The 18,999-nt window shown below is 53.5% G+C and overlaps 1 protein-coding gene across 2 annotated transcripts in view; it reads right to left on the bottom strand.

The window, feature by feature from the left end:
* AP2A1 (adaptor related protein complex 2 subunit alpha 1) overlaps positions 1-13,061 on the bottom strand; it is a 31,127-nt gene extending 18,066 nt beyond the window's left edge. For both annotated transcript variants that reach the window (XM_081107684.1, XM_081107685.1), the window contains exons 1-4: positions 12,972-13,061; positions 2,084-2,152; positions 1,825-1,967; positions 1,173-1,366 (exon numbers count right to left, since the gene is read on the bottom strand). In XM_081107684.1, coding sequence (XP_080963810.1) covers positions 1,173-1,366; positions 1,825-1,967; positions 2,084-2,152; positions 12,972-13,038 — 473 coding nt within the window. In that variant the 5' untranslated portion in view covers positions 13,039-13,061. The remainder of the gene's footprint in view (positions 1-1,172; positions 1,367-1,824; positions 1,968-2,083; positions 2,153-12,971) is intronic.
* Positions 13,062-18,999: the final 5,938 nt, after the last annotated feature.

Raw genomic sequence — 18,999 nt, 5'->3', positions numbered from 1 at the left:
ACCCTGCAACCCAGAGACATGCCCTTGACCAGAATCGAACCCAGGACCTTTCAGTCTGCAGGCTGACACTCTATCCGCTGAGCCAAACCAGGCAAAGCTCGGCTGTTAAAATTACAAAGTGACTCATGTCATCCATCCACCTGCCTCCTCCCATCAATTACAATACAATCTGAACTTCTCCCTCTCTCCTGTTCACCACACTCCTTCCAAAAACACTCTCTTGATTCCATGAACGCAGAAAGCTCACGCCAACCTCAGGACCTTTGCACTTGTTGCTCCTTTTGCCTGGGACTCTTCCTCCAACGCTTTTGAATGATTATGTTCTTATCAATCAGTGTCAAATTACATCACCTCCTCAGAGAGGCCCTCCCTGAGAATCTAATGTAAGTGGCCTCCCCCACGACCTCCAGGACCCCCCACCACCCTATTGTGTTTTCCTCTGAGTATCAGTCACGGTCTGAACTCACCTCATGTTTTGTGTATGTGTTTGTTCTCTGGCTCTCCCACTACGCGTAAGCTCGGCAAGGGTGGGCACCAGTCCTTGCTGCTCGCCTCTGCCTCCCCCGTGCCCATAACAGTGCCACAGCCAACAATTCCTCCTCACTTAGGCCTCAGCCTCATGCCACTTCCTCTGGGAAGCTCTCCCTGATTCCCTCTGGCTAGGTCAGGCTGACCCCTACTCAATGCTCTTAGGGGTTCCTATCCCCCACAGCATGGTTTTGAGAGGAATTAAATGCTTCATCCTGCAATTATTCAATCAATGTTTCTCTCTCCACTCTGGCCTATGAATGCTGGGAGGACACTGACCATGCCCACTCCTGGTCATGTCTACATCCCCAGCAATCAGCATGATGCCTTGCACACAGTAGATGCCAATAGACACTTGTTGAATGAATGAATGGAGATGTACAATTTCTGGAGGGCTGTCACCAACATAACTGGAGGTTATCACCTCTTCTACACTAGATGTCAAAGGTCAGTTCATCCGACAGGCATCGCACTGGCTGTGCTGGGGGGCTGCCTCACACTGCCGTCAGCTGCTCAGTGAGATGAGGAGACACATCACAGGGCTGCCACAGAACCCCTGGGGTTCCAAGCTCAGCGTGGGCTCCACATCCTGGCTGGGCCTGTCTCCCCCACTGCACCCCCTCCACAGGTCTCCAGTGACTCACCCGGCCACCAGGATGCGAGGGATGTCAGCAGCGAAGGCCTCGCCCATCTCGCGGCTGCCCACGTTGGCGATGCAGTGCAGGGCCAGACACATGAAGGTGGGGTTGCGGCTGGCCAGGTCATTCTTGATGGCGTTGTTGATGAGCCGGATCAGCTCAGAGTTCGAGTTCACCAGCACCGAGATGAACAGGTAACCCTGGGTGGGGAGGGAGGTGAGGGCAGGGCAGCCTGTGGTTAATTGGTCCTAGGCCCCAACTCTCATACCCTAGAGCAGTGGTTCTCAACCTTCCTCATGCCGCGACCCTTTAATACAGTTCCTCATGTTGTGGTGGCCCCCAACCAGAAAATCATTTTCGTTGCTACTTCATCACTGTAATTTTGCTACTGTTATGAATCATAATGTAAATATCTGATATGCAGGATGTATTTTCAGGGGTCGCGACCCACAGGTGGAGAACCGCTGCCCTAGAGTCTATATACTTCCAGGCCCCTCCTCCCCAGACCCAGGAGTCCAGGCCCCCAGCCCCTCCTCCCTCAGACCCAGGAGCCCAGGCCCCCAGCCCCTCCTCCCTCAGACCCAGGAGTCCAGGCCCCCAGCCCCTCCTCCCTCAGACCCAGGAGTCCAGGCCCCCAGCCCCTCCTCCCCAGACTCACTATCTGCTTCTCTGTGTACTTGTTGGAGCTAAGCAGGTTCACGGCTTCCATATGCCCGAAGTCAATGTCATGGCCAAGCAGGAAGATGAAGAGCAGTTTACAGACATACTTTTTCTTACTGTAGCCATCCAAAGCTTTGTCCCCTGGGGCCAGAGGAAGGAGGAAAGGGTGAGGCAAAATGAGGAAGGAACACCCCTGCAAGTCCCAGGAGTCCCAGCCCCCTCCTCTCTCAGACCCAGGAGTCCAGACCCCCACCTACCTTTGAACTTGGAGCGGATATTGGCCAGTTCCTTGTTGATTCTCTTAATCTCCGCCTCCTTGCTCTTACCTGGGGAGGGAAGGCAGGGCTGGGGGTGAGGGTCCTGGAGCGGAGCCACCTGCCCCATTTCCTTGGCAAGGGCCCTCGGAGATGGAGGGCAAACTCTGCATGCTGGGGCCTCGGGCCCTGGGGCGGAGGACATGCCTGGGCCCCATCTCCAGCTGGGAGCTTCAGGGAAGTGATCAATAAGGCTCATGGGTCTCTCCAACCAGAGCAGGCGCCCGGCGCACACTTCAGGGCCACCCCTGACTCCCTCCTCTCACCGCGGCCCCTGACTATACTCTGCCTGAGAGCTGTCCCCACCCACGGCTCTGCTTACCCCTGCACAGCCTGGCAAAAAGCACGATAAAGGAATGAATGAATGAATGAATGAATGGCTCGCCTGGCTTCTGGCTGTCCCCCGGGATCCTCACTCCTACACATCCCCACTCGGCGTCTCCTGAAAACCTGGTCCTCCCACAGCTTCCCAATCCGACGAAGGTCCCACTGCGCCCCAGTCGGCAGGCCAAGGCCAGACCCCTGGGTGCTGAGTGCTCCCCGCGGCCATTAGCCAGGTGACTCGCGCACGCGCACCTGGGGCGTAGCCGTTCCAAACTGAGGCAGCTGTAAGCGGCAGGGCCACACCAGATTTAGAAGACAGTGGGGGCGGGGGCAGCAAACTATCTCGTAAACATTTTAAAAGACTGATTCCATGTTGAAATGACAATATTTGGGGTATATTGGGTATCATGAATATACTGTTAAAATGAATTTTCCCTTTTTTATGTTTGTATTGATTTCGGAGAGGAAAGGAGAGGGAGAGACAGGAACATGGATCAATGATGAGAGAGACTCACTGATCGGCTGCCTCCTGCGCGCCCCACTGGGGATCAAGCCAGCAACCCGGGCAGGTGCCCTGACCAGGAATTGAACTCTGACCTCCTGGTTCATAGGTCGATGCTCAACCACTGAACTACACCGGCCAGGCTCTTTCTACCTTTTTTTTTAAGTGGCCACTGGGAGAAGGTGTAACCGCCACAGGTGTGGCTCAGCACTGTCCCAGGGCCCACCAGGGCTCCCACACAGCCCGGTCACCTCCTGGGGTACATGTCATGGGTGTCTGGGTCCACCTGTCCCCCAGACCCGACCAGAAGCTGGTTGAAAACAGGGTCAGTATCTGCCACTTTGGGTAGCAACCCCATGTTCCAGGGGCTCCCTGAGTGCCTGAGCTCAGAAAAGGCATGAAGATGTGAATAAGGGCCCTATGAGGTGCGGGGTGACCCCTCCCCGCCTGAGGAAGGAGCGGAGGGCCCGCAGGTGAGGGTGGGAGGTCTCTGGGACGCGGGAGGTACAGGGCCAGCCCTTCAATGATGAGTCTGAATTGGCCTTTGTGGCCCCAGAGGCCATCCGATCCTTCATTTATTAATTACACGTTTCCTGAGGCTCTGGGGGCCGGGCCTGCGTGGGGCTACACTGGGCACCAGGACCCCGTTGGACCCGGTACTTTGGATCCATTTCAGGGACCCCTGGCCTGGTGGGCGCAGGCAGGGGGCTTCCTCCCCACTCCCAGGTGAGATGTACAGGGATGGAGGCTGCGGGCAGCGCCAGGCCTTGGCGGAGGTGAGGACATCTGAGGAAGGCTGTGAAAGATGAGGAGGGTTCAGGAGCAGTTCACCAGCCAGGCTGCCCAGAACTCCGCCCAGAGTACCTGCTCAGGGGTGGCCGGGAGGCTAGGACAGCGCCTCCCTCTGGGGGCAGGGTGGGGCCGTGACCACCAAGGGCCCACGCCAGCCCCTCAAAGTTACTTCGCATGCTGTGCTAGTCCTACCCTGAGAATGGCCGCACCTGCTTCCCATGCTGCTTTAAAACTATTCTGTAGGGACCAGGAGAAACAATCTCTCATAAATGGATCACATATCACCAAGGAGCTGAGTAAACTTGACCACAGATAGACGGATATTTGAACGGCAATTAAATTCTCGAGGCTAGCGTCCTCTCTGGCCTTCACTTACACCTCTATTAAAAGCTCCGAGAAGCACGCAAAACGAACCTATGGTGTTGGATGGCCCAGCGGTGGCCATCCCTGGGAGCAGAGAGGGCTGGGAGGGTGTGGGGAGCCAGGCTGGGATGCGGATTCCGCACCTGGGGGCCGGTTACGTGGCTGTGTTCAATCAGGGAAAATTCGCCAAGCTGGTCGCTTATGATCTGTGGGCTTTTTTGGGAGATATATTTCCCTACATGTACATGTGTATACAAAATACTTACATATTAAAATTACATATTGGTTGCTGGCTTGATCCCCAGTGGGGCGTGTAGGAATGTATTCAATCATAAAGAAGGCAACATCAAACAGATATGGATACCTTAAAGACCATGTAAAGAATATGCATATGTGTGTGTGTGTTTTCTTTAAAGTATCCACAGCTATTTGGTACTGTTTTCCGCATAATATATACTTTACTAAAAAGAATTCACAGAGGAAACGGATCATCGGGTCTCTAAAGAGCAGGGGCCGCAGCCCTGGAGGGAGAGCATCAGCCATGTGCGCAGCCTCTGCAAAGGTCAGAGGCAAGAAACAGCCCGGTGCCCAGAGACAGCGCATGAGTGTGGCTAAGGGGGTGCCCCCTGGGTAAAGGGGCTGCAGGCAGGGGTGACAGAATGGGCTAATGGAAGCAACGGCTTTCTAACATCCAGGACCAGTCAGCTACAAGGGATGAGCTCACCATCACAGGAGGCATGCAAGCATTTAAAAGGGTTTCCCTGCCCTGGCCGGTTTGGCTCAGTGGACAGAGCGTCGGCCTGCGGACTGAAGGGTCCCAGGTTCGATTCTGGTCGAGGGCATGCACCTTGATTGCAGGCACATCCCCAGTCGGGGGTATGCAGGAGGCAGCTGATCAATGTTTCTCTCTCATCAATGTTTCTAACTCTATCCCTCTCCCTTCCTCTCTGTAAAAAAATCAATAAAATACATTTAAAAAATAAATAAAAAGAAAAGGTTTTCCTTTATCTTCAAACATTTCCTGGGTGAGGCTCAGAGATAAGCGACAGCAGTCCAGTGCTTAGAGACCCTGGATGCAAAGGAGGCTGACGGGCAAGTCTCAGGACTGTGGACACAGGCCAGCACAATGGGGCTGGGTGGCTGGCAGCAGCTCCTGAGATTTGAGGATCAAAAGATGAGGCAAGCCCTGGCCAGTGTAGCTCAGTGGTAGTGTCAGCTCATGCACTAGGGTCTCAGACTTGAATCCCTGTCAAAGGCAGGTACCTGGGCTGCGGATTTGCTCCCCGCCCCCAGTCAGGGCGCTTGTGGGGTGCAACCAATTGATGTGTGTCTCACATCAATGTTTCTCTCTCTCTCCTTCTCCCTCCCTTTCACTCTCTCTGAAAATCAATGGGAAAAATATCCTCCGGTGAGGATCAACAAAAGATGAGGCTAAAATGGACCAGGTAGAAATAGGGCAAGTGTGCTCTGGGCAGGAGGACCGGCCTGTGCAAGGGCCTGTAGACTAGCACAGAGGGCGCGGCCAGACCAGCCGGCCCCTCCTGGGTGCTCTGAGGGGACTGGGGAGCAATGGGGGGTGCGGGTCCCTCTTCTGCCTGTAGCGATGGCTGTAAGGGACATGGGGGTGGGAAAAGACCACCCTCTTGCCACAGACCAGAGCAGGAAACTGCTGACTGTGCTGAGGATATGCCCTACTTGAGGCTCTGGTTACGGGAGATAAAGCCGGTGAGGGTTTACGCCAAAAAGGCCTAGGGGCGGGTCTCTCGCTGCCACCAAAAGCATCCTAACAGCCCTGACTCCACGCTGGAGGGAACCAAAGCACTTTCACTGAGGTCACCGTCCCTGTCACTTCAAGTGTCCACAGCCGGCTGGGCAACTACTATTCACGAGGTAACAATGCTCCATCCATACAATCCTGCCCTCATGGGTCTCCCACACAAGTCCAAGCAGCGCTGGGTCCTCAGAGAGGATTCTGGGAAATGACGCTTCCTGACTCTGGACCACCATCCGGCTCAGAGCATGCTGGCCCTGTGCTGTCCAACACGGGAGCCACGGGCCACATGTGCTGGAAATACGCCAGTGTGGCTGAGGGATTGAATTCCTAATCTTATTTACTCTTAAGAAATGTAAATTGAAAAACCAATCCTCAATTCAGTTACTGAGAAAGTATGTTTGGAACTTGAGTACCCCATGAATCTGTTTTATGAACTTTTTTTAAAAAAAATGGTTTTATTGATTTCAGGGAGAGGGAGAGATAGAATCATCAATGATCAGAGAGAACCACTGATCCGCTGCCGCCTGCACACCCCCTACTGAGGGATGGAGCCTGCAACCCAGGCATGTGCCCTGACCAGGATTTGAACCGTGACCTCCTGGTTCATAGGTCAACCTCTGAGCCACACCAGCTGGGCTACATTTTATGAATTCTTAGTCAAGAGCAAGTATTTCCAATGAAAATGCAGCCTTTGAATTGAGAAAGGAACATAAACTGTCTCATTAACCATTTAAAAACTATCGATTGCACATTCACATAATGTTTTGCACACACTGGGATAAATAAAATGTATAAAAATTCATTTCACTGGTTTGTTTTACTGGGTTAGACTGCGCTCATGTGACCACAGTCATCACCATCCCTTAGGGAGAAAAAATTCTCCTTGAGCAACCAAGTCACACCCTGTCGGTCCCCAGCTGGAAGGCAGCTGCAGGCCCTGCCTGAGCTGCCGCCTAACATTAGGGTGCACATGCCTAACATTAGGGTGCACATGCCGATCTGTGAACCCTCAACAGATCACATCAGGTCCCCCATGGCAGGGAGGTGTGGCTGCTCCACTCCTGGGGGATCCACAGGGTGGGGAGCAGTCCTGGCACGCACGGGGGAGGTGCTGAATTTGACAGTGTGTGTATGGGGGGGGGGGGGGGTAGGGTGGAAGGGGATGGTATGCTAACGCTGGAGAACCACCAAACTAGGACTCATTCTTTCTGTTCTCTGCACAGTGGCCAGAGGGAGCCTGTAAAAATCTGAGTCAAATCCTGTCCTTTCACCGAACCGGTTTGGCTCAGTGGATGGAGCGTCGGCCTGCGGACTGGGGGGTCCCGGGTTCGATTCCAGTCGGGGGCATGTGCCTGGGTTGCGGGCACATCCCCAGTGGGAGATGTGCAGGAGGCAGCTGATCGATGTTTCTCTCTCATCGATGTTTCTAACTCTCTATTTCTCTCCCTTCCTCTCTGTAAAAGTTCAATAAAATATATTTATTAAAAAAAAAAAAAAAAAAATCCTGTCCTTTCTCCACTCCAAATCTCTCCTGGCTACAATTGTCCTCAGAGTAAAAGCTAAGTCCAGACTATGGCCCCCAGGCTCCGCACACCCACTTCTGACCAATCTCCCACCCTGTCCCCCAGCCTCCTCTAGCTTCACATCAAGCACAGTCCTGCCTCAGGGCCTTGGCACAAGCTGTTCCCTCTGCCCAGAATGCCCTCCTCCACTTCTATGCCGGCCCAATTCACCCACTACATTTGATTCTTTGCTCCAAACATCACCTTTTCAGCAAGAGGCTCTCTGACCAGACTATACAAAAGCACCATCCCTAAGCTTGTTCCCACACCCCCCTTCCCTGCTCCGTTTCCCTCCAGCACCCTGTGTGGACATGCCACCTGTGTGGACACCTGGATACTATATAATTACTTGTGTATTGGTCCATCTCCCCCCTAGAATGGGAACCCCACCAAGAGGGGCTTTAGTTCCCTGCTGTGGTCCCATCACCAAGAACAGTGTCTGGCACTCAATCAGTGCTCAGTAAAGGTCAGTTCATTTGTTCATTCATTCATTCATTCAGTCAGTCAGTCAGTCAATGGGCAAATATCTCCTGAGGACTCCGGTGGGCCAGCTCCTGCAGTGGGCAGACTGGATCCAGAGGAGGATCAGACCAGGGCCCGTGCTCAGGGGCTGGGGGAGATGTCACAGACGGAATGGGCCACAATGTGGAGTGGGATGCGCCCTAATGGGTTGCTCAGCACCCTTCCCCCCATTCACTCCCTCAATAGCTCGCCTCAGGGTTGGAGGGACGGGAGAGGTGGCAGCCCAGCCCCAGCCCCGGGAGCTCCAGGCAGATAAGTCCCCCCTCTCCTCCCGCTGTCAGGCCAGGACCACACCCTCAGGCTGCACCCCGCTTCAACCTCTCTTATCTGCAGAATTTGCCCTTCCTGGCCCTCCGCTGAACCTGCCCTTCATCTCCCTCTAGATCTCCTCTCTGAACTCCACTGTGCTCTTCAGATCTCCCCGTGATGTCTCTGCCTCCTCGCCCTCCTCACCTGGTCATTGCTGAGCAGTACTTCTTCCCTCATCCCTTCTCTTCCCTCCCTCCTGCTTGAAACCCTCCAGTGCTCTCAGGACAAGCTCTCTGCCCCACTCCCCAGGTCCTAGGCTTAATCTCGACTGGGACCCAGGACCTTTGCACTTGCTGGCCCTATGCCTGCCCAGTTCTCCACTTCCCTGGGCCCGCCTAACTGCTGCACAGTCTGAGCAAGATATCAGCTCCATTCCCTCAACTTTGAGGCCCTCTCCCTCACGGGACCTAGGACAGGTACAACATTTTTCCGCTTAAAAAATTGAGGTAGCCCTAACTGGTTTGGCTCGGTGGATAGAGCGTCGGCCTGCGGACTGAAGGGTCCTGGGTTCGATTCCGGTCAAGGGCATGTACCTTGGTTGTGGACACATCCCCAGTAGGGAGTGTGCAGGAGGCAGCTGATCGATGTTTCTCTCTCATCGATGTTTCTAACTCTATCCCTCTCCCTTCCTCTCTGTAAAAAATCGTTAAAATATTTTTTAAAAAATAAAGAATTGAGGTATAGCCCTGGCCAGGTGGCTCAGGTAGTTGGAGCACTGTTCTGGACACCAAAAGGTTGAGGAATCAATCCCTGGTCGGGACGAATACAAGAGGCATGGATTGATGTTTCTCTCTCTCTCCCTTCCTCCCTCTCTAAAAATCAACTTTAAAAGAAGAAACATGTATCCTCAGTTGTGGATTAAAAGGGAAAAAAGTGAAGATATAATTCACATACCCTAGAGGTCACCGCTTTATTTTGTTGTTGTTGTTGTTTTAATGTATTTATTGATTTCAGAGAGGAAGGGAGAGAGAGAGAAGCATCAATGATGAGAGAGAATCATTGATCGGCTGCCTCCTGCATGCCACCCACTGGGGATCAAGCCTGCAACGCAGGCATGTGCCCTTGACTGGACTTGAACTTTGGGCCCCTCAGACCGCAGGCTGATGCTCTATCCACTGAACCAAGCCGACTAGGACCAGGTCACCACTTTTAAAGTGTGCAATTCAGTGGTCTTTCGCGTATCCACAATGTTGTGCAACCATCAGCACCATCTAATTCCAGAACGTTTTCCTCACCCCAAAAGGAAATCCTGTACTCATTAGCAGTCGCTCCACATTCCACGATCCTCAGCCCCAGGCAACCACTAATCTGCTTTCTGTCTCTATGGACTTGCCGGTTCTGGACATGTCAGATACATGGGAGCCTACACTTTTGTGTATATGGCTTCTTTCACTTAGAAGGTGCACCATGTTGTAGCATCTATCAGTACGGCATCCTTTTTAATGGCTAAATAATATTCCGCTGCATGGGCGGAACATCTGTTTATCATCTGTCCATGGACATTTGGGTTGCTTATTTCCACTTTTTGGCAATTGTGGAAACATCCGCTATAAACGTCTGTATACAACTTATTTGTGTGTGTGACAAGAACAGCTGCATTTTAGGGGCAGTACCTGTCTCCTTAACAAGGGCATAGACAAGTCTGTCCTATTCACCAATGTCCCCAGCACCCATGATAAGGCTTGAAACACACCAGCCACTCAACACATATTTGAGAAAAGGAAGGACAAGAGGAAGCCCCAACGCATTTGGTGAAATCACCTCCAGTGCCCCCAAGTTCGACCTCCCCTTTGTCCTCTGGCTTCCCTCTCAGGTCCTGCAGTGACACTGGCCTGGCTTCTCTTTCCTGCTCCACCACCATGATTCATTCAATCCCTTTGCAAATCCTTCACAATTGATCCCAGACCTAACTATCTCCCCACATTTCCTTCTCACCCCAGTCAAGCCAAGACCATCTCACACCTGGACGCCCGCAACAGCCCCCTAATTATTTCCCTGCTTCCACGCACACCTCCTCCAGTCTGTGCTCTTCACGGAGGCCACAGGAATGACTTTAAAACATCAATAGGCCCGGCCGACGTGGCTCAGTGGTTGAGCGTCGACCTATGACCCAGGAGGTCACGGTTGATTCCTGGTCTGGGCACATGCCTGGGTTGCGGGCTCGATCCCCAGTGTGGGGCGTGCAGGAGGCAGCTGATCAATGATTCTCTCTCATCACTGATGTTTCTATGTCTCCCTTCCTCTCTGAAATCAATAAAACTATATCTTTTTAAAAGGAATTCTTATAAATAAAATATCCATCAGCTCATGCCCCTCCTGTGCTCAAAACCTGCCGCCGCTTTCGTTTCACTCAGAGAAAGGCCAAAGTGCTCACTGACCCACAAAGCCCTACACATTCCCGCACCCTCTCTGCCCTCAGCTCCCACCCTCGGCTCCAGCCACACAGGCCCCCTCACCCTGAAGTGAACACACACTGAGCGTGCGCAGCCTCAGGACCTTCGAATGCACGGTTGCCTTGCCTAGACCCCTCTTTCCTCCAAAACTACAGAGCTCACTCCCTCACCTCACTCAGTCTCCACTCAGATGTCTGCAGGGAGCCACCTCGGGGAGGCCTGCACCGAGCTCCCTGTCCTCCTGCTCCCCGCTTCCTTATATTTCTTCACAGTGTGACATTGTGTCACTTATTGCCAGTTATCTGTGTTTATTTTCTGTCTCCCTCCTGCCATGGTGCCCCCGAAGGCAGGGATTTTTGCTCATGCTGTAGCCCCAGTCCCTGGAACAGTCTGGCACACCAGGGGTCTAAAGTACTTGTCAACTGAATGAATGAACCTTCAAAGGTAAGATGCTGTTATGCTGGGGTTTGCAGACAAGAAAACGGAGCATCGGGGCGGTTAAGTGACTTGCCAAGGGTCACATGGCTAGCAGGTACCAGAGGCAATGCAGGCACACTTGCTTCTTCTTCTTTTTTTTAAATATATTTCTTTATTGATTTCAGAGAGGAAGGGAGAAGGAGAGAGAAATAGAAATATCAATGATGAGAGAGAATCATTGATCAGCTGCCTCCTGCATACCCCGTACTGGGGTTCAAGCACGCAACCCAGGCATGTGCCCTTGGCCGGAATCGAACCTGGGACCCTTCAGTCCGCAAGCGGATGCTCTATCCACTGAGCCAAGCCAGCTAGGGTAAGGCACACCTGCTTCTAACAGCTGGCCCCCCACGGAGTTCACAAACCCCTCATAGCTCCACCCCTTTTCATAACAACCACATCATCTCTCCTCCACCTGATGCCAACAGTTCCCACCCCTCCTTTTCACCAGATCTAACGCATCCTAGACCCTTCCATACCTACTAAACCCTAAACCAATCCCTGGGCACCTAAGAGGGGCCACTGCTCCAGACACAGCAAAACAAGAACAATAGCCAAAGATCTGTCTCGTGCCTGGAATGCGGGAAAGGCCCCGTCTACATACATCATCACAACACTCTCATCAGCAAAGTGGGGACAGCCTTATCCCTCCTGGCAGATAAGGAAACAGAAGTGAGGTCCCTCATTCAAGGTCACCCGGCTGGGCGGTGACAGCCCTCGAACCCAGGTCTGGCCGGCCCCAAGGCCACGCGCATAGAGTCCGGGAAGCTCCTGACAGCTCCCAGCAGCAACACCTGCTGTGAGGAGTTGGGAGCTGACTTGGCACCAGGCCTCCCATCACCGCGACAGTCCTTCCTGCTGGCGCTGGCTGTCCCCATATTGCCGTGGTCAGGCTCCAGATTCCAGACTGTCCTCCTCCCTGGACCCCGAGCCCAGGCTTTCCCCCACCCCCACCCCCGACCCCCAGCTCTTCAGACCTCTTCCCCACGAACCCCTAAGGCCCCCTGGCTCTCTCCCCTTTCTGGAACATCCCCTGGGCCCACACCTGACGGTGTCCTCTCCTTCCCAGGCCCACAGCTCCCTGTCGCCGGTCCTCCCAAGCCTCTCCACGGGCAATGTCTCCCCTGGGTGCCCTCTGAGCCCCTCCTTTCGCCTCAGTCACCCTCCAAGCCCCTTCTCCACTGCCCTCCATCCTCCTGAGCAAGCCTCCATCCTGGAGCCCCTCGACCCTGCCCCAGGGTCCCGCCACAGTCCTTCCCCTTCCCATCTCTCCTCCCCAGGCCCCTAGGACTCTCTGTCCCTCCCGGGCGCTCTCTGTGCCCTGGCCAAGAGCCCCGGTGACCTATCTAGCCCCTTCCCTCTATGACACCCTCTCACCCAGGCCCTCGAGCACGGCCCCATTGGGCTTCCAGGGTTTTACGTCCTCCCAGTCCCTTCTGGCCTCCCCCCCCCCCCCAACACGGGGTACCCCCGACACACACCCATGCACCGCCTTCCCTTTCTATCTGCATCAGGGATCCCAGTCTAATAGGACCCCCAAGCTCATCATTCCCGGGGACACCTCTATGCCCCCATCCTCGGAACCTTACTAACCTCCTCACCTTTAAGACCCTCTCGGGCGTCTCTTAACCACTCCATGTAGTCACCTCAAGAGGCACCCTAAGCCCCTTCACTCCCCCACCTCGAAGTTCCCCCGGGGCCCTATTTACCCTCTCCCTCCACGACCGCCATGGTTTTCTACCCCCCAGGCAAGGTAACCCCCAACCCCTCAATTCATCGCTCCCCGCCTCCAGGGTCCCCCCGGCCGCACGCTCACAGTTCCGGATGTCGGAGATGAACACCGCGAGCCCCCGCATCCCATCGCCCTTGGATACGGCCGGCATGATGGCGGTGGTGTCGGCTCCAGGCCTGGCCCGGCTGGGCACGGCGCAGCGGGGGCAAGCAGGCGGGGACCGGGAGGAAAAGGACCCCAGGCAACGCCAACGAGCGGAGCCGGCCGCCGCGGGGGGGGAGGACGGGCTGGCGGGCGGGCGGGCGGGCTGGAAGGCCGCAGCACCGCCCCCAGCCCCTCCCCTCTCCTCGGCCGCCTGAGGTTTCACCGCCCATTGGCTCACGTTACTGCCGCTCACACGCGGGCTCTCCCTCGCTCCCTCGCTCATTGGCCTCAGGACAAAGGCACGCCGCAGCGATTGGTCCTGCGCCCCGCTATTTCCGTTTGGGAGGAGGCGTTGCCCAAGAGACGGGCGGAGTTCGATTACGTACGGTGGGCCCGCCCCCTCCGCGCGGCCGGGTCCGGCCGTGATTGGATCAGGACGCTCTCCCGTAAGCGAGGGATTGACGTGAAGGAAGGCGGGGGAGCGGGCTCGAGGAGGTGAGACTTGCGTCGGCTGAGGCCAATGGGCGAGGAGATCGCCCCCGCAGGCATCGCGGATTCGCCGTGTCCGTCCTAGTCCCGCCCCCGAGTGAGCGGTTATATGGAAGCGGGGAGGGCGATGAAAGGTGGCTAAGGGAGGGTGTCACTCGGCTGGGCTGGGATAGGTGGAGCGCCGCCTGCAATTCCCTGCCGCAGAGAAGGATGTGGGAGGGACGAGAAAGCGTGAGGTGTTTACTGCGCAAGCGTCTGTCTGTTCCCCTTTCTCCCTAATCTCCTCCACCCACGACTCCTTCAATCTTCTTCCAAGAAGAGGTCCCTGTCCCTGCCTCCTCCCCTGTCTGGCGGCCGAGAAGTTCCGACCTAACTTCGTGAAACCTGCCGAGGAAACAGCCAATTCATATCCAGTGGTTCTCAACCTGCTGGCCCTTTAAAACAGTTCCTCATGTTTTTACCCCCAGCCATAAAATTATTTTCGTTGCTCCTTCATCACTGTCATGTTGCTACTGTGATGAATCGTCATGTCAATATCTGATAGGCAGAATGGTCTGAGGCGACCCCTGTGAAAGGGTCCTTCGACCGCCAAAGGGGTCGCGACCCACAGGTTGAGAACCGCTGCATTAAGCAGAGGCGAAAGCTAAGGTCCAGAGAAGTTGACTGTCTTGCCCAAGGTCACACAGCCAGGAAGGGTCAGCCAGATTTACATTACGTGTTGGCTTTTCATCACTTCTCAATATACAATGCTTATTTTTTATTTTTATTTTTTTGTTTTGCAAATCATAACGCCATTATACAGATAGCAAGTCAAAATTGTGAGTCTCCTCCTCCTCCTCCAGCCTTGGAGCTCCTCAGCATGAATGGGACCTGAGCCCTGACCGGTTTGGCTCAGCGGATAGAGCGTCCCGCCTGCAGACTGAAGCGCCCCAGGTTCGATTCCGGTCAAGGGCATGGACCTGGGTTGCGGGCACATCCCCAGTGGGGAGTGTGCAGGAGGCAGCTGATCGATGTCTCATCGATGTTTCTAACTCTCTATCCCTCTCCCTTCCTCTCTGTAAAAAATCAATAAAAATATATTTAAAAAAAAAAAAGAAAAAAGAATGGGACCTGGTACTGAACAACGCTGGTTAAAAGGAAGTAATGGGGGGGTCCGTTGTGTTGGGTCCCCGGAACCCGCTTTGGGGAAGGCAAGGCCTCCGGAACTGGACCGCCCCGGGGCCACTGAGAAATGTGGGGCAAAGGGTACGAGAAGAGTCCACGTCTGTCGCCACAGGATGTAAACCCCACCCACCATCCTTTTCTAATCTCCGACGCCTGGTATTCTTGGAATGAGGCTTTGGGGGAGTGTCCTCGCTCCTGGGAACGTCCAATTATGGGTTCTAGGAAGACGGGCATGGCTCAGCTGCTTTAGTAACCAAGAGAGACCCTTCCTAATAACGGTTGGCGGGAGACCCGCCCCATTAAAAACAGTAACAACAACGAGAATTATTAGGACCCCGAGTTGGAAAGAGTCCTTTTTATTCTTATTTTTATTTTTATTTTTTTAATCCTCACTGGAAGATATTTTCCCCCATTGATCTTTAGAGAGAGAGCGGGAGGGAGGGAGGAAAACACCGAGAGAGACATTGAACCGGGGCCAGGGATGGAACCCAGGAAATGACCCTTCAGTCTGTGGGGCCCACTCTCTAACCACTGAGCTAACCAGCCAGGGTGGAAAAAGAGTCCTTTTTATGAAAGATACAGTAAGCATCCCAAGGACAGGAGGAGTCCATTCCTGACACGGGAGAAAGCACTTTCTCCCTGAGGACAGCACCATTTTTTAAAAAAAATTATAGATATTAGTAGTGGAGTTTGAGTTGTTTGCTTTATGGGGGATGTGAAGGGAGGCATCCAGATCCCAAGAACAGGAAAGGGCAGGGGGGAAGCCACCCCTTCCCCGCCTCCTCTCTCCACCTGCCTCTCACCCACCTCTTCCCACCCTTTGCCCAGAGCCTCTGGGGTTTGGGGGTGGGTCGATGGGTCGATGGGGAAACTCGGTCCTCTCCCAACCCCGTCCAGGGCCCATGAAGTAGCCAAATTTAATTTGAAAGACAGGGCCTAAGGCAAAAGCGTTCTGAGGTCTACCCGGGAACCAGATTAAGGAGGCTTTCACCTGGAAGGCCTGGGACTGTGTGACCCTGTGTGGGGGCGGACATGGCGCCACCGGCAGGAATGGGTTGGGTGCACTTTACCCCAGTTGGATTCGAGCAGCGCCTGCTGAGAGAAATACAGTGGGAACCACAGATACCATTTCCCGTTGATTCCAGCAACATTTTTAAAGAAGGTGACGCCCTGGCCGGTGTGGCTCAGTTGGATGAGCGTCGCCCCACACACCGGAAGGTCCCCGGGAGGGCACATGCCCGGGTTACCTGTTGGCTCCCCAGTAGGGGGCATGCAGCAGGCAGCCCATCAGTGTGTATTACATGGATGTTTTTCTCTCTCTCTCCCTTCCTCTCTCTAAAAAAAAAAAATCAAAAAAACATATGTTTCAGCCAGGCTAAAAACATATTTTTCTAAAGTAAAAGCAAAAGTGAGCCCTCGCCAGTGTGGCTCAATTGGCTGAGAAAAGACCCATGAACCAGGAAGTCGCCAGTTCGATTCCCAGTCAGGGCACATACAGAGGTTGGGAGCTCTATCCCCAATGGGGGGCATGCAGGAGGCAGCCAATGGACGTTTCTCCCTCATGAATGTTTCTATCTTTCTCTCCCTCTCCCTTTCTCTCCCTCTAAAATCAATAAAAACGTATTTTTTAAAATTATTTTTAAAAATACATTTCTATTGATTTCAGAGAGGAAGGGAGAGGAAGAGAGAGATAGAAACATCAATGATGAGAGGGAATCATCGCTCAGCTGCCTCCTGCACGTCCCCTACTGGGGATCGAGCCCACAACCCAGGCATGTGCCCTTGACCGGAATCAAACCGGGACCCTTCAGTCCGCAGGCCGACCTCTATCCATTGAGCCAAAGCAGCTGGGGAACAAACATATTTTTTTTAAGAAAAGAAAGAGAAGGTGAAATAAATGTTAATAACATTTTATTTAACCCAATGTGCCCAAATATGACCATTTCCACATATTTGGCATTCTTATTTTTCTGTCTTTAAAAGTCAGTGTTTTTTTTACTTATACCGCATCTTAGTTGTTCGCCATATTGCAAGGGTTCAGTAGCCATGAGCCATTAAATCTGGCTGTGACAGCATAAAATTATAGGACTGGATTTGAGCAAGACCATTCTGGGGCTCAGGGGCTGGCCCATTGCTAAGTTTTAAGACCAGGAAATGAACAAGTCCACATTTGGGGATCTAAATGAGGTTTGGGCAAGTCATTTCTGGGTGTAAGACAGAGCATTAAGAGGGGACCCCAGAAGCCCCTAGCAGTGGTTCTCAACCTTCCTAATGCCGTGACCCTTTAATACAGTTCCTCATGTGGTGACCCCCAATTTCATTGTTACAAATTGAACATAATGAAAGCATAGCGATTCATCACAAAAACAATATGTAATTATATATGTGTTTTCCGATGGTCTTAAGTGACCCCTGTGAAAGGGTCCTTCGACCTTCCCAAAGGGGTCGCGACCCACAGGTTGAGAACCGCTGTTCTAAGACTTTGACCTGAGCAGATCAACTCTTGATTTTCTCCAGAAAAAAAAAGAAACACACACACACACACAAAAACTGGATTCACCCCGTTTTCCCATGTTGGCAAACCAGCCCTCCATTAATCACGCAATCACTTTGCCAGAACGCCACCTGTCCCTCACCCCAAACCAAGGCGAGAGTAGACCCACAGTCACCTCCCTCCATCGCCATTGCCTCACCCTGGGCAGGTCGCCACCGCCATCATCTCTTGCCCGGAACCTTGTAATGACATCCATTGCTGCTTTCCCCACTGCTCTCCTAGCAGCCCGCAGTTCATCCTTCACAGGCACCCAGCGAGCTTTTTCCAATATCGACCAGCCGTGTCCTTCCCGGCTTAAAGGCCCCAGCCACACTGGTCTCCTCTTGGCCGCTCTGACCCTCCAGACACATTTCCACACCCCTACCCCAACCCCAGCTTTTCCTATGGCTGCCCCTCGGCCTTCTGGTCTCAGTGCAAGGGTCCCCTGAGTTGGGGAGGACTTCCTGACTTAGGGATTTAATCCTACCAGACCTGAGGCCCTGAACCTAACTGTCCCCTATACCTGGGCTCCTTAGTGACATGCAAACAAGCGGTTAGAATAAGATGGAACTTGGAGACATTGTAGAAAGTAGGTCTACCTTTCATCTACCTTTCATCTAGCGCCAATATTCCACCTTTGTGTGGAAATTACCGAAAAATCGGTACAGCGGTCTGGTAGGGTAAGTAACCCCTCCCACTGAGCTCGGCCTGCGCCTCCAGGGGGTCCCAGAGCCAGTGCACCGGCTGGACGTTGAAGCACCATCCAACTGCCTCCGCCAGTGACACTCTCAAGGGGTACGTACACTCAGTGGGCACCAGTGGGGTGGGCCCCTGCACAGCTCACCCTTCACAGTGGATGGTGGCAGCCAGTCCACGCAGCCAATGGGCCTGCGAGGATAAACTCCTCCCATTGAGGTCCCAACTGCAATCAGGGCTCAACTACAACAGGAGGGTGGACGCAGCCCACATGGCAGGAGGGGCAGGCGGGCTGCACCTGAGTGCCCAGCGCAGGTGGTCAAGGAGGCTCTGCCGCTGGACCCGACAGAACACCTACTGCCTTAGGCCAAGCGCAGGAGAAACAGCAGCTCTACCGAATACACAAAACCCAACGCAAGGAGGCCGCCAAAATGAGGAGACAAACGCGTCCCAGATGGAAAAACAGGACAGAGCTCCAGGAAAAGAACGCAATTAAACGGAGACAAGCAATCCACCAGATGCGAGAGCTCAAAGACACTGGTGATAAGGGTGCTCAGTGAACTTCAGGAAGAGTAGATGAACGCTAGAATTTAAAGAGATCAGAAACATAAGCACAGAGACAGGAAGCATAACAAAGAACCAATCAGAAACGAATACATGGGCTGGAACGAAGAATGCATTACAGGGGATCAACAGTGGAGTACATGAAGCAGAGAATCCAATGAGATGTTTTAAAGATGCCCTTTCTGGGTAGCTCAGTCAGTGGGAGCATGGTCCTGATATGCCAAGGTTGCAGGTTCAATCCCTGGTCATGACACATACAAGATCAACAAATGCATGCACAAATAAATGGAACAACCAGTCATCTATGTTTCTCTCTCTCTCTCTCTCTCTCTCTCTCTCTCTCTCTCTCTCTCTTTTTCCCTCCCTCCCTTCCTATCTCACTCTCTAAAAATCAATCAATAAAAAAAAATTTTTTGCCAAAACCGGTTTGGCTCAGTGGATAGAGCGTCGGCCTGCGGACTGAAGAGTCCCGGGTTCGATTCCGGCCAAGGGCATGTACCTGGGTTGCGGGCACATCCCCAG

Source organism: Myotis nattereri (genome assembly GCF_964212035.1).
Source record: "Myotis nattereri genome assembly, chromosome: 15".
NCBI classification, from domain to species: Eukaryota; Metazoa; Chordata; class Mammalia; order Chiroptera; family Vespertilionidae; genus Myotis; species Myotis nattereri.
The sequence above is the reverse complement of the archived record's forward strand: the minus strand, read 5'-3'. Positions and strand labels throughout refer to the sequence as shown.